General features: G+C 37.3%; 1 protein-coding gene across 1 annotated transcript in view; it reads right to left on the minus strand.

The window, feature by feature from the left end:
- The window catches only part of LOC139735873 (tyrosine-protein phosphatase non-receptor type 11-like), a 59,634-nt gene extending 45,234 nt beyond the window's left edge, over window positions 1-14,400 (minus strand). The window contains exon 1 of the mRNA XM_071646622.1: window positions 14,064-14,400. Coding sequence (XP_071502723.1) covers window positions 14,064-14,077 — 14 coding nt within the window. The 5' untranslated portion in view covers window positions 14,078-14,400. The remainder of the gene's footprint in view (window positions 1-14,063) is intronic.
- Between the last annotated feature and the right edge of the window lies 1 nt (window position 14,401).

The following is a 14,401-nucleotide window of genomic DNA, read 5'->3' on the forward strand; positions in this document are numbered from 1 at the left end:
AGTAGTATGCATTACACATCAATATTGGGTTTTAATAGCTATCATTGCACTGAACAAATGAAAACAGAAGCAAGACTTGAATGATCACAAGTTCTACAATTACATGCATATGTTGGAAATGCCTTCCTCTACAAGAGACTGCATTATCACATAAAGAGTCACCATGAACTGAATCTTGTCCTTTGCAATCATTCATATCCATATACACTCAGCTAAAAAAGAAAGTAAACACTTTTTCGAGATCATATTTTTCATAGAAGATTTTGGTGAAAATCAATGTATCATATAGCATATTAAAGGTAACTTAATTGGCTATCAGGTTAGTAGGTTAATACAAAATGAAACTTTATGCAAGAGTGAACACATTCATTTTTGCCCGCCAAGGCACAAAAGTAAAACTTGCAAAATTTGATAAGTTGTCTTTCATTTGGCAATGCCCTTCAAGATAACAATGACAACAAAAAGCCAGTTTAACACAATGAGAGACATGAATGAAATGGCAAAAACAAGTTTTTGTTCTCTTTGTCTCTTTATAACTTCAAACAAAAAGAAAATGGGAAACTAAAGGGGGAAATAAGAATTTTCTGTCAGCTGAAACTTCAAACGACATAGGAAGTAATGGCATAAAGATGATTAAATAAACATAATTTCTTGATTTTACTCTTCTTATTTAGTAATTTAAGGATTCATGAGATAAATTTAAGAACCAAATATTATTTACAATTTTCCTAATTTGAAAACAAATTGAAATTTCTACCATTTTTGTTAATATTGCTTCTTCTCTTATTTCATGGGAATATCAGTTTGACCTAAGATTCTTCATTTTTCTCCCTTATTTTTGGCCTTTATTGATATCTTGGGCTTCAAAGATATTGTAGAGATCAAAGATTTAATTTTGCAACTTAATTCATGTATCTTTACGTGTTAAATTTGTCTTTTGTTCTTATTGTTAATGGAAGAGCACTTGCGCATGAATAACAACTTGTTCAATTTTGCAATTTTTGCTTTTGTGTCTTGGAAGAGAAAAACAAAGATGTTCACTCATGCATAAAGTTTCCCTTTATATTGACCTACTAGGCTGATAGCCACTTAAATTACCTTCAATATGGTATACAATTCATTAACTTTTAGCCAAACATTCTATGAGAAATACAACCTTGAAAAAGTGTTTACTTTCTTTTTTTTTGCTGAGTGTATTTGTCCGCTGCCACATCAATTTGCACTTTAGCCCCTTTTTGCTCTAAAGAGAGCCTTTACTCTGAAAGGGAAGGAATTGAGCATACAATGGCCTGCGATATAAATTTTTTGTATTTTCAAAATGGGTTTTCAATTTGAATGAAATCATCCAGATACTTCATCATAAAAAAGTACTCCATAAAATCCTTGGCTGTCCATTAACAAATGGCCTACAAGAACCAGGCATACACAATTTCATGGTATAGAAATGTTTGCAAATTTAATATCTATAGTGAATCTATGCATGACCCTTGACATTTGACTTTGTGACCCCAAAATTTAATAGTTTCTCTCTTATTTCATTATGAATACACACTGTAAGTTTGGTGAATATCTGTTTTTTAGTTATTGGGAGATTATGCCTTTCATGACCCCTATGACATTGTTCAAGCTTTCAAAAATCAATTAGGATGTCCAGACAAAAACTATGGTTAAAATGAGCTCCAACAAACATTCCATTCCCCTACATTTTTCTCTACAAGACAGAAAGCCCGTAATTAAAAAAATGAAAATAAACCAAACAAACTTCTTGAACAGTCACTTCACTCTGATAAGTCTGAATTTACTCTTTATACATGGCAATTAGAGGATGTGACTCTGGCTTCCTCCTAAACTCCACTGATAAAACTCTTGTAAAGAGCTTATCACAGAGGAAATATAGGTTTCCAGGTTGTCCTAATTTAGCTAAAAGAACTAAAAAATAGTACCCCCTTGCTTAAAGACTATCATAGCATTTTTTTTTGGAAAGTTACGAACAGCCAAATTCCATGTCATATTGTACATGAACTTTTCCTCCTCCCACCTTTTTTAAAAAGAATGCAAGCAAAAAAAAAAAATTGCAGAGCTCTGTATCTGGAAAATTTTTACAAAACAACAGAAGGTTTGTTCATGCACATCTAAAATCAATGGTTTTTAAAAATGTATTTTTTCAACATGTTGTGAAAGCCAATGACTTAGTGTGGACACACAAACAAGGCAAGTGCCAATATTTTTTTTTTTTTTTTTTTAACCTCTACAGAGGTACTTTATTCATTCATTTCCAAAGCTTTACATCAAACGATTTCTTTCTTTTTTTTTAACAATGAATGAGCACATACTCAAAAAGTACAGATTCTTCATTGGTTATCAAGTAAATGATTTCATCATGTTTGTTACAATCTCAGAAACATTATCTAACAATATTTCATTTCTAAAACTAATCCATATTTTCAAACTATTGTATAAATGCCCTTGAAATAAATGCATCATGTATTGTTTATAAATTGCATACTGCGCATATATCAATATCTTATTTATATTCGTTACATTTGGACCCTTTGATTCCACTCCAATAATCAGTAATTTCTCGTTTAATAAGATTGTTTCTCTAAAAGCGAACTGAATAAAATCAGTAATCTTTTTCCAAAACATAGACACTTTAGGACACTCCAAAAGAACATGACTAAAGGTTTCTGTTTCAGAGCAAAATATACACAAATTATCACTTACAATTTTCCATTTGAAAAGATTATATCTATAAGGTAGAATACAATGTAATGTCTTGAAGTAGCATTGCTTAACTTTGTTGTTCCTTAGTTTCCGAAATGTTTGTTTCAGAACAGTATTCCAATCAAAATCAGTACTCAAATCAAATCTGTCTTTCCAATATAACAGTATAGTTAGATCACTTTTCTTACTCTCACATAAAAAACTATGAAATTGTTTCGACGATGTTCTAGATAATCTGATATATTCATTGTCCTTTATTGCATATAAATCAATATCGTAATCTTTGTGCGCGTTTTCACATTGATCTACTTCTAATATACGTTCCACCCATATCTTTGGAATTGCCTTTTTCAGTTTTGAATACTTAAAATCCACTAATAAATTATCACAATTGAGAGCACAACAAATTGACTTGCGAGATTTAAAACATCCATTTTCAACTACATCATTAAGTGTCAAGATACCTTTCTTGTACCATTCTTCAAAAAACAAGGTTTTTCCATTAAAGCATATATTACTGTTATACCACAATACTTCATCTAGTATGTTGCTCACATGAAGAAAATCAATATATCTTAATTCACACCACGAAAGTAAGCAATGAGTGTAGAAACGAGGTAGTTTATGCTTCTTGCATAGTGCTAACATATCTTTACATGAACAGTTCGTTTTCATTATCAGAGGACTTGGACCTATTTTCTCGACCCAAAATTTGAACATAAACTTCCATGGCGAGTCTGGATGACAATTTTGATAATTTGCGAACCACGACAAATACAAGGATTGAAATCGAGCATGTAAATCAAACATATTCAAACCGCCTTTTTCAATAGGATTTAATAAAATAGATCGCTTCACCTTTTCTCTCCTAGAATTCCAAAGGAAATTATAAATCAATTTATTCAATTCCATAATGAACTTCTCTGGAAATGGTAGTACTAAGGCTACATACACAAATTGTGAAATGATCAATGATTTGACAATTACCACTTTACCATACAATGTTAAATTTCTCATTTTCCAGAGCTTTAAAATAGTTTTGACCTTTTCTAATTTTGAAAACCAATTCAATTGTTCAGATTCGTTTCTGTTCTTTGTTAAAAATACACCCAAATATTTCACAGGATCACTAGTCCAATTCAAATCATTTACACTATTTTCTTGAAATTTCATTGTTACTGCTTTTGTTTTCATGACATTCAAAACATAGATTATAAGATTATAGCAAAGGTATTGTGCAAAAGATTGAAGAAAGTAATAGAAAAGTTGATCTCCTTTGATCAGACAGGTTACATCAAACGGCGTTCGGTTATGCACAATTTACGTTTAGTTCAAGACGTTATTGAATATTGTGATTACTGTGATTTACCTGGTATTTTGTTATTCATCGATTTTCAAAAGGCCTTTGATTGTGTTCGTCACGAATTTGTTTTTCATTTATTGCATAAAATGAATTTTAAAGAATATTTCATTGGCTGGATTAAAGCATTATATTTTGACGTTAAAGGGAGCGTTATAAATAGTGGATGGGTATCAGAGAAATTTGAAATAAAACGGGGAATAAGGCAGGGCTGCCCACTTTCCGCTTTATTATTTATACTTGTAGCCGAAGTAATGGCCTTGAGAATTAAGCAGAACAGTCATATACAGGGTATCACTGTTATTTCCGGCAACACAGCTCAACAAAAAGAATTTAAAATCTCACAACTGGCTGATGATACTGTTATTTTTGTTAATTCGATAGAGTCTGCTAATATAGCACTCGGGGAAGTTAAACGTTTTGGGCAAATTGCTGGAGCAGTTTTGAATGGCAAGTGCCAATATGTGTCTCACCCATTCGCGTAGAAGAAATTAATGTTTTTCTAAATCCTGGAAGTTCATTGACCCTGCCTATGACCTTTGACCTTGTGGTGACCTTCAACTCCCCAAGGGACACTTACCAGCCAAGTTTGGCTGGTAAATTCAATTAGTTCTGAGTTTGCATTGTACATCAATGATTACATTGTCACTGCAAAATACAGCAGTTCTTCAAAAGTGACTCCAAACTAGAGCTCCTCATCTTAAATTTCTCTGATAATTACTATGCCCTGTCTGCTTGAATTGTAAGATTTGAAATATATACCCACAATCTGTGGTAAAAAGCAAGATAACCTTGCCAGTGAACTCATACCTTACAGTTTTGAAACAGAACATGTGCCTTCAACAATGAAATCAGCCTGACATCCTTTTTCCTTGTTGCTCTAGAAGTGCTTGAGAGATCATAAGTCACACTACCCATGATTTTACTTTCTGCAGGTACAATGTAATATCCAGTGTATCAACACACAATGCTTAATAGAAGCCTGTTCATGTATCATATAATTTATGGGTCTCTTCACAAAGTTGGGAAACCCTTTGTGACATTTTATCATAACTTTTGAAATAAGGCTTACAGTATCAACGGTTGGGCATTTGATGTGATATTTGTGTTACCTTCATGAAGCATTTAAAGAACACAAGACCTTTTGTTTTGTGACACTTTTCAAATGATACAGTGAAACCCCATTGTAACAAGGTCCCTGGGACCGGCGATATTACCTCGTTATAACCGTACGCATCAAAAACAAAGGAAAACATAAGCATGATGTCATATAGACACCCATCAATCAAACTTAAGAACATCCTTTGCATTGTTATTAGACAATTATGGATCATTATTATTGAGAGCATAAAGGGAAATTATTTGTAAATTGATACAAAAAAGACCCCCCAAAAAACAATGTAGGTTGAAATGCGTTCTTTATTTTTCATCCAAAAATCTCTTCACATAATAGTTGCACATTATGTTCCCGCCTATTCGGCGGGATCACATTCCTGATTCTTTCTAAACTGATCTCTTCCTCTTGTATTGAACCATTCTGTGTCTTATCGCGTGGTTTAGAAGAAAACATGGAAGGGACAGTACTCTGCAAAACAGGAAAGAGGCATGGGAAGCGTGAATTCGGTATTCAAATTTTTGTTTGTCGCTTGTTTGAAAGCGGCAAGAGCAGAAATGGAACCTCGTTAAATGCGATCAAGTTGCTAATTCGGTTTTTAATGTTTCGTTTGTCGTGAAAAAGAAAATCGAATGATTTAATTCAATAACTTACATAATTGTAGTAGGAATATCGGAAGGTATTTCTGTGTATTATCGCGTGGTTTCGAAGAAAACATGGAAGGGACAGTACTCTGCTAAAAGGGAAAGAGACATAGAAAGCGTGAATTCGATTTTCAATGTTTCGTTTGTCGCGTGTTTGAAAGCAACAAGTGAAGAAATAGAACCTTGTTATATCCAATCAAATTGTTTATATTTTTCTTTATCATGATGCACCGAAATTGTCCTCGTTATAACCGAACTCGTTGTTACCGATTCGTTCTGCCATAGGTTTACACGCAAAGGAAAACGGGACCGACGCGATCACCTCATTATAAGCGGTTCCTTTTATAACCGAACTCGTTACAACGGGGTTTCACTGTATTAGAAATTGTACAAAAGTTGGGCTTGCAGATGTACATTGTAATGCAGATACGGTGTCCATGTTACATCTGCAACTGTTTATTTTTGGTTTTACAGCACATCAGTAATACTAATTATGATAAGCATTGGTGTGATTACTATGGGATACTTGGCTGATGCAATGCAACAAAAATTGGGATAAACAAATACTCTAGATTCCCTGACTTTTGATGAATTGGTTGTGGATGTAACAGTGTCCAAATATGTGACAAGTTTTCACACATTTTGGACACCATGGCATCACTGTGATGATATGAAGAATCGTCCATTGAACATAATTTTTAACATAATTTTGTTTTAGCGTAATGAAAGAGTACTTGATTTACCTCTTTCAGTTAGCAGGGGGAATAATATCATCCTTAACAAACACTTCAGCAACAAGCCAAGAGAATAGGTACCAAAGTACTTAACTTTTCATAAAAATACAAATTTGCAGAATTCTCTTTATATTTTCTTTACATCAATTTCCTACAAGTACACTTTGTACAGTGACATCCTAACCTGTTGTAGTCTTCTCATCCCCCTATGGAGGTACAAGTATCAAAACTTTAAAAATGTCAAACCTTTGAAGAGATTGTCAGATTTTCCTCAAACTTCACTGATGTCTTCTACTAATATTGTACTGTATTCACTCAATCCACATAATTTATGTATCATTTCCCTTAAAGAGACAATATCAGTAACAAGAGACCCAGGGGTCTCGCGCTCACCTGAGTATCGCAAGTTCACCTTCCATGCATTCTTGCAGACTCTCACCTTAAAACACTGCAAACTTGGAGGTGGGGAGGGGGCAGCTTTGAGAGCTAGGGGGCCCCTGCAATGTTTTAAGGTGAGAGTTAAAGGGGCATAATGTCCATTTGCATACTCCATCACATTGGTAAAGATACCTGCCAAGTACGCTGTACTTATAAAGTTTGACCATGCAGTTTGAAAACGAACAAACAAACAAACTTTAAGCTCTATCACTTTGAACAAATTGAGATCTATCCTCCTAGGAATGCTACCTGCCAGGTTTGATGAAAATCTGTCATGTTGTCTCCCAGAAGATGATGAAAATGTACAATTTACTGTCGGTGTGCATTTGGATCCCCCTCTCTTCCCCCACCCCTGGATCTGCAATGAACAAACTTAGTATTAACTTCGCTTAAATATCACTTCTGGCTCTATATAAGAATATTAGTTACCCCCTGCTTGTTCACGAAATACGGGCAAATATCTACGGTCTGGTGCCATATTCCATGAGGCCAGAGGCCGAATGGAATATGGCACCAGACCGTAGATATTTCCCGTATTTCATAAGAAAAAGCAAGGGGTAACGATTTTATCTTTTAGTGTAAGTGCTAACCTTCTTCTCGCAGATTTCCCCTCGTGAATGATGTTGAAATCGCCGGCTGTAAGCCATGACCATGTTGACTTAGGCCTACGTCTTGCGAGCTGATTATTGTATGCGCGCATACAAATACATGTACGTACAGGCAAAGACATGCTCGTCTAGCTACTAAGACGCATATCACCTGAGACGCGCTGTCTTTGAAGTTGCTGCTGCTGTTGTTAGTGAGGTTCACACCTTGGTTTTGTAAACTACGAGGCACTAAACTCCAAGTTAGCGTAGATGTGGACGCATGTAGTTTTGAAAACCACGACAAAACCTTAAGGCGAAGACACCACAACAACACCATAAGATTTCTTAGGGCTTTGTCGTGGTTTCGTCGTGGTTTTAGGAATGCCCCCCACAGCGCGCTTTGAACGGAGTTTTGTTAACCATGACGCTCAATTTTTTCCACAATAGCACGCAACCCTTTGGGCGAACTAGCGCCCTTTATTTTCTATCGTAGTTAGCATTACCTTGAGGTTTTGCTAACTGCATGTTGGTGTGAATGGCATCGAAGTTTTGTCGTGGTTAGGGGAAGGAATTTTTACGCTCGTAGTTAGTATAATTACAAGTGTTTGGATAGGTGTAGACATGGCTGTTGTCGTTTATCAAGCGTCTTGTGGTCTCAGGTAATGTGCGTAATACGCTTGAGGACCGCGCGCTGTCCATTTGTTTTGTACAGGATTAGCGCGCACTTTCCTATAAGCGTCTTTGGTAGATGCGCAGCTAGCTGCATACATATTATGACATCATATCACGGAATACGGAATATATTCAGTGGTGGATTTAGTGCATGCGCACAATATGACCTTATCACGGAATACGGGATATATTCAGTGGTTGATTGACCAATGAGATTACAGAATTCACGATCACTAAAAGATAAGATGTTGTATTCCTTGATTTGGTTGTGTTCAAGGGGGGGGGGGGCAATGGCTCCCAAGGGGAGCATGGTGCCAAGTTAAACTAGAAATATCACTTAAGGTGATTAATACCCCCGCCCCGTGACGACAGTCTTACCCAAGGAATGATCTTTCCTTGATCTTCTGCCATTTAAATGCCGTTACCATGGCAACGCAGCTTCCGACACGTCCGAAAAATATGTCTTGCACATCTTCCCACCAAGACTATTGTGTGTGCCACATTTCATAAGCTTTTGTCAAATACTGAGGAAGTAGTTCAATCCACAAGATCTTTCCTTGATCTTCCACCATTAATATGCCGTTACCATGGCAACGCAGCTTCCGACATGTCCAAAAAATATGTCTTGCACATCTTCCCACCAAGACCAATGTGTGTGCCACATTTCATGAGCTTCAGTCGAATACAGAGGAAGTAGTTCAATCCGCAAGATCTTTCCTTGATCTTCTGCCATTTATATGCCGTTACCATGGCAACGCAGCTTCCGACACGTCCGAAAAATATGTCTTCCAAATCTTCCCACCAAGATCAAGGTGTGTGCCACATTTCATAAGCTTTGGTCAAAAAACTGAGGAAGTAGTTAAATCCGCAAGATCTTTCCTTGATCTTCTGCCATTAATATGCCGTTACCATGGCAACGTACTTTCGGGTACTGTTGAAAAATGCGTCTTGCACATCTACAACCAAAGGCACACATCTGTACCAAGTTTCATGGAAATTGGGCAAAAACTGATGAAGTAGTTTGCAACACAAAATTTTCCATCATTTTGGCTCATAATATGTGAGCTGTTACCATGGCAACATACTTTTTGTCACTGTCAAGAAATGTGTCATGCTGACCTATATCCTAAGACAAACATTCAATATGGATTCCATGAGAATTGGAAGAACACTGATGAAGCAGTTTTGCCATGAAGCATTTTGCCCTATATTTTACCAATAAGATGCCGTTACCATGGCAACGCACTTTTTGCCACTGCGGAAATATGTGTCTTGCACATTAACATATTCAGATGAACATCTGTACCTAATTTCATAAAAATTGATCAAAAACTGTGGGAGGAGTTCGCGACGCAAGATTTGTACCCATTTTTGCCCATAATATGCCGTTACCATGGCAACGTACTTTTGGGTACTGTCAAAAAATATGTCTTGCACATCTACAACCCAAGGCACACATCTGTGCCAAGTTTTATGGGAATCGGTTGAAAACTGAGGAAGTAGTTCGCGACGCAAGATTTGCAACGGACCGACCGCCCGACCGCCCGACCGCCCGACCGCCCGACCGACCGCCCGACCGACCGCCCGACCGCCCGACCGACCGCCCGACCGTCCGCTGATTCCTATATACCCCCTTCAAACTTCGTTTGGCGGGGGTATAACAAATTGAGATCCTTACCCCCTAGGCATGATACCTGCCAAGTTTGGTGAAAATCCATTGACGGGTTTTCAAGAAGAAGATGAACATGTACAATTTACATGTAAGTTCCCACATGGACACCCTCCCCGACAACAAGGTTGGGGGGGGGGGGGGGGGGGGGGAAGGCGGTCATCCCTGATTTCGCCATTCATGAACAATCTTGAAACAACAGTCATCAATGTACTAATTACTAATTAACTATAGCTCTATCACTTCTGGTTCTACAGAAGATTTTTAAAGATTCCTTTAATTGGGTTGGGGGGGGGGGGTAGGTTGGACTCCCAGGGCCCCCAGGTGGGGCATGGTGCCCATTTGAACAAATTCAGATCCTATTTTATCCTCAAAATGCTGAATTTTCACATCAAAATCAACCGTACATATTCTCACATGATACAGTTGATCATTGAATCTGAATGTAGCAATCCAACAGCGATCACATCTAGAGTTTTTCTATGGTATCTTTGAAAAGATAATACTTGTTTTTCCCTTCCCTCAGCTTGGACCAAGTCTTGTGGTATTGGTTGTTTACAAAGCAGTTGATTGAGGTTTGTTGTTCTGTGTTGCATGTGAGTGTGTGTGTGTGTGTTTGAATGAAATAAGAATGAAAAATGTGATTTTATGTCGATCAAGGCAATAGTAAATTATGGCCAAAGAGAAAGAGAGGGAAGACAGGAGAAAGAAGAGAGAAGAAGAAGAGAGAACAGATGGGGAAAACGGATAAAGGGAAAGGATTGGAAAGGAGAAAAGGAAAACCTGTACCACATGAATACAAAGACACCGAAAAGACACTTTATGAAAAATAAATAGATTTTTAGGATAGACCTTGAATGAAAAGGGAAAAAAACATACACAGGAAGGAAAGAAAGAGACAGATGGGTTGGAAAAGGAAAAAAATTACGATAGAATGAAAACTAAAGAAATAAAAGAATTGTATAGTACGAAAAAGGAAAGAAAAAATACTGCAAAAGTGGATATTTTTGCACAATAAATTTTTTGTGCTCGGCAGGGCAAGAAGAAGTTTGCGTGTTTTTAATTTCGCGGAATCAAGATATCAACTACTGGAACATACGGCAAGCAAAAATATTCACGTTTTTATTTTCACGCTAGTTTCAGGTTGCGCAAAATGCGTGAAAATTTCAACACCACCTAAATTTCTATTTTTACAGTAATATTGATAGAAGGACCCGGTGAGAAGAAAAAATATATTAGAGAGGAAAGAAACTAAATGTACAATTGTATGTGTAGGTAGATGAAAGGAAAGAAACAAAGAACAAATATTCATGAAAAGAAAATAACATTGAAAAGGAAATAAAGAAAAGGTGCGAGGAAAGAAAGAGAAGAGTCTAAAAATAGGAAGGAAAGAGAAAGATAACATGCACTTGAAAAATGAAAGATGGAAAAATAGAATTAGAAAGAAAGACACAAGAATACACACACACACACACACACACACAAACAAACATCACATTTGACAACAAAACTCAAGGCACAACTGCTCTGTCCAGAGGTCTTTATGCTGATTATACAACCACTAGAACTATACAGGAAGACTTGGTACAGGCAAGGTACAAGCTGACGGAAAAAGAAAACAAAATTATCTCCTTTATTTTTAAAGGAGATGGCTAGTAACTGATCAGTGGGAATCAGTGGGAATGTTGGGGGATGATTGTTCCAATCCTTGTGGGATTCATTTACAAGAGTACATTAACTTGTGTGAAAATTACATTGCTTCAGAATGGTCTCATATTCAAGTAATGTGCAGTTTAATATTTCCAGGTTAGCATGCCTGTACAGTGACAGGGCTTTAAACTGCACATTACATGAATATGAGACCATTCTGAAGCAAATGATTTTCACACAACAGTACTCTTAAATGGATCCCACAAGAATTGGAACAATCATCCCCCAGCATTCCCACTGATTCCCACTGTAACGTGTCTGTTCAGTTACTAGCCATCCCCTTTAAAGGAAACCAAAACCCAAAAAGAAATGTGGATTGAGTGAAAGCAGTAGAACACATCAGTGAAAGTTTGAGGAAAATTGGACAATCCATGTTCAGTTACTAGCCATCCCCTTTAAAGGAAACCAAAACCCAAGGAGAAATGTGGATTGAGTGAAAGCAGTAGAACACATCAGTGAAAGCTTGAGGAAAATTGGACAATCCATGCAAAAGTTGAGAATTTTTAAATGTTGGTGTTAGAACCGCTGGATGAGGAAACTACTAGAGGTTACGATGTCATGTGTGGACAACAATATAAAGAAAATATAACGAGAATTCAAAAAAAATTCACTTTTCTAGCAAAATGAAAGAGCACTTGACTATCTAAGCGCTTTCAGAAAGCAGGGCCGGGGAATGATTAACAATATGTCAGTATCAAGTTGATGGAATGTGTAATTTTCATGAAGAATGAATTTAACAACTAAAACAATTAGGCAGAAAGTAGATTCTACAGTTAAATAGGAAATTGAGAAAGTTCGACAAGGGGAAAACCACAAAGAAATGATTGATAGGAAGGAAAGGGAAATTTAGGTATTAAGATTCTACCTGAAAATGAAAGAAGAAAAGATAGAAAAGAAAGAGAAAGATAAGTGGCAGCACACACTCACGCATGCGCTCAACCGCTGTGAAGCTACAACCGCTATCAAATGCAAGACTTGGCTGAGGAAAAGAAAAAAACAAATTTAGCTTTTCAACAACACCCATAGAAAAAGCCGTTGTGTCGCTACATTCAGACCAAATGATCGACACTGGTGGCTGGCCTTAGCATGCGCTGAATGTATTCGCACTTAACTACACGCAGCCGCTGTCGTTCGCACAGCGGTCTGGTCAGGCTAATTCGTACTTTGACCGAAAGATCGGTCTGTATCTGTCCGTCGGGGAATGTTCCGCGGAGACTGCGTCTGGCTTCACGGATCCCCTCCGTATACAGACCGAAGTCAATGATTGCGGCTCCTGTGTGGAGCAGTCGCGCACAGATCAAACGTTAAGATAAACCAAATTTCAGACAGCTTTTTTACATTCAAACAAGTTTGACATGACATGACACATTATGCAGCAATATTTGGGATAAATTTCTCAATTGTGCAATCGAAATACTCACATAAACTCGGTTATAACGCAGACATTTTATCGATATCGCAACATCGCCGTTCGCAAGCTGTAAGTCCCCATTTTGAATCTGTAAGCCAATCACATGCGAGGTACGTGTTTTAGTAAAACAAACACGTAGAAACTACCTCGCATGTGATTGGCTAATAGATTCATAGTGTATGTTTCTGCAGTTTGAACGTGACGACCCGACAGGCTGTGTTTTACGTTGAAAATTCTACTGAAATTTTGGATTATTCATTAATCTGGTGAGTTTAATGTATTCTTAAAGAGCTAATTTCACTATACAAGCTTAAATTTGCCGACCTAGGGCCGTGAATTAGACGCAATCGAGAAGGGTGAGGTACCTCACCCAATTTTCCATAGAGACAGTGGTTAAGAACATCCACACAGCAATGGGTACTGCAACCTTCCGTCTGTCTACGGAGGACAGCAAATGGCAAAATATAAAAGAGTCCTCCGGACAGACGGATCTTTCTGTCTAATTCGTACTGTGCTTGTGTACAGAGCAGCATTTCAAGTGATCGAGATTTTCCAACAATTTTCTGATACTTGTAAATACTAAAACTAAAAGTGTTAAAACTTGATGTCTAAAAGCTAGACTCTATTCGACTTTGGAGACTCAGATGTAAGTACTGAAGTAGACAAATTGAAATTATGTTACTGAATTAAATATTAAAAATAACAAGAAGGCAAGGTTGAGTTTGAGCATGTTTGCGTTTGGAGATCATTTGACAAACAGGTGCGAAAGTACACTAGCGCCTACATGTAGTAACCCCTACTGTACATCTGACATTCATGTAGGCATAGACTCTAGATTCTAATCAAAGCATAAATTCATCAAAATGAATGTGTAGATTTTCTACACACTCTGTGCCCATGCCATGGTGCACTGCACTGTGGCCCTGGCCCTGTGGCTGTGCTGTGCTGTGTGGCTGTGAATACTGTATGTGGGTTATTTTACAACAGAACAGGGACTTACCTTCGAGACGCCATAGTCTAGTTATCTTGGTGTAAATTCGGAATATTTCCTGATATACGACTCACTGACCGACCAGGAGCTTGCCTTTACTGCTTGGACGTTAGATGAAAAATAACCCTTGGAGCAAGCACACACAAACAATCAAAATGTCGGTGCTTGCCCACTGAGCTGTCTTGATATTTCGAAAATGTCACACTGTAATCTTCAGTGATGAGTCTATGGGCATGCACAATCGAATGACATACAAAACTCGCTGCTAATACTGTATGCGATGGGTACGCTACGGTGTAAGAGCAAAGCAGCAGGAAAGGGCATTATGCCAGCCGCCAGCGCAGCAG

This window comes from Diadema antillarum, unplaced genomic scaffold, assembly GCF_040938485.1.
Source record: "Diadema antillarum isolate AM-2024a unplaced genomic scaffold, OU_Dant_1.0 seq00000604_RagTag, whole genome shotgun sequence".
In the NCBI taxonomy this organism is placed as follows: Eukaryota; Metazoa; Echinodermata; class Echinoidea; order Diadematoida; family Diadematidae; genus Diadema; species Diadema antillarum.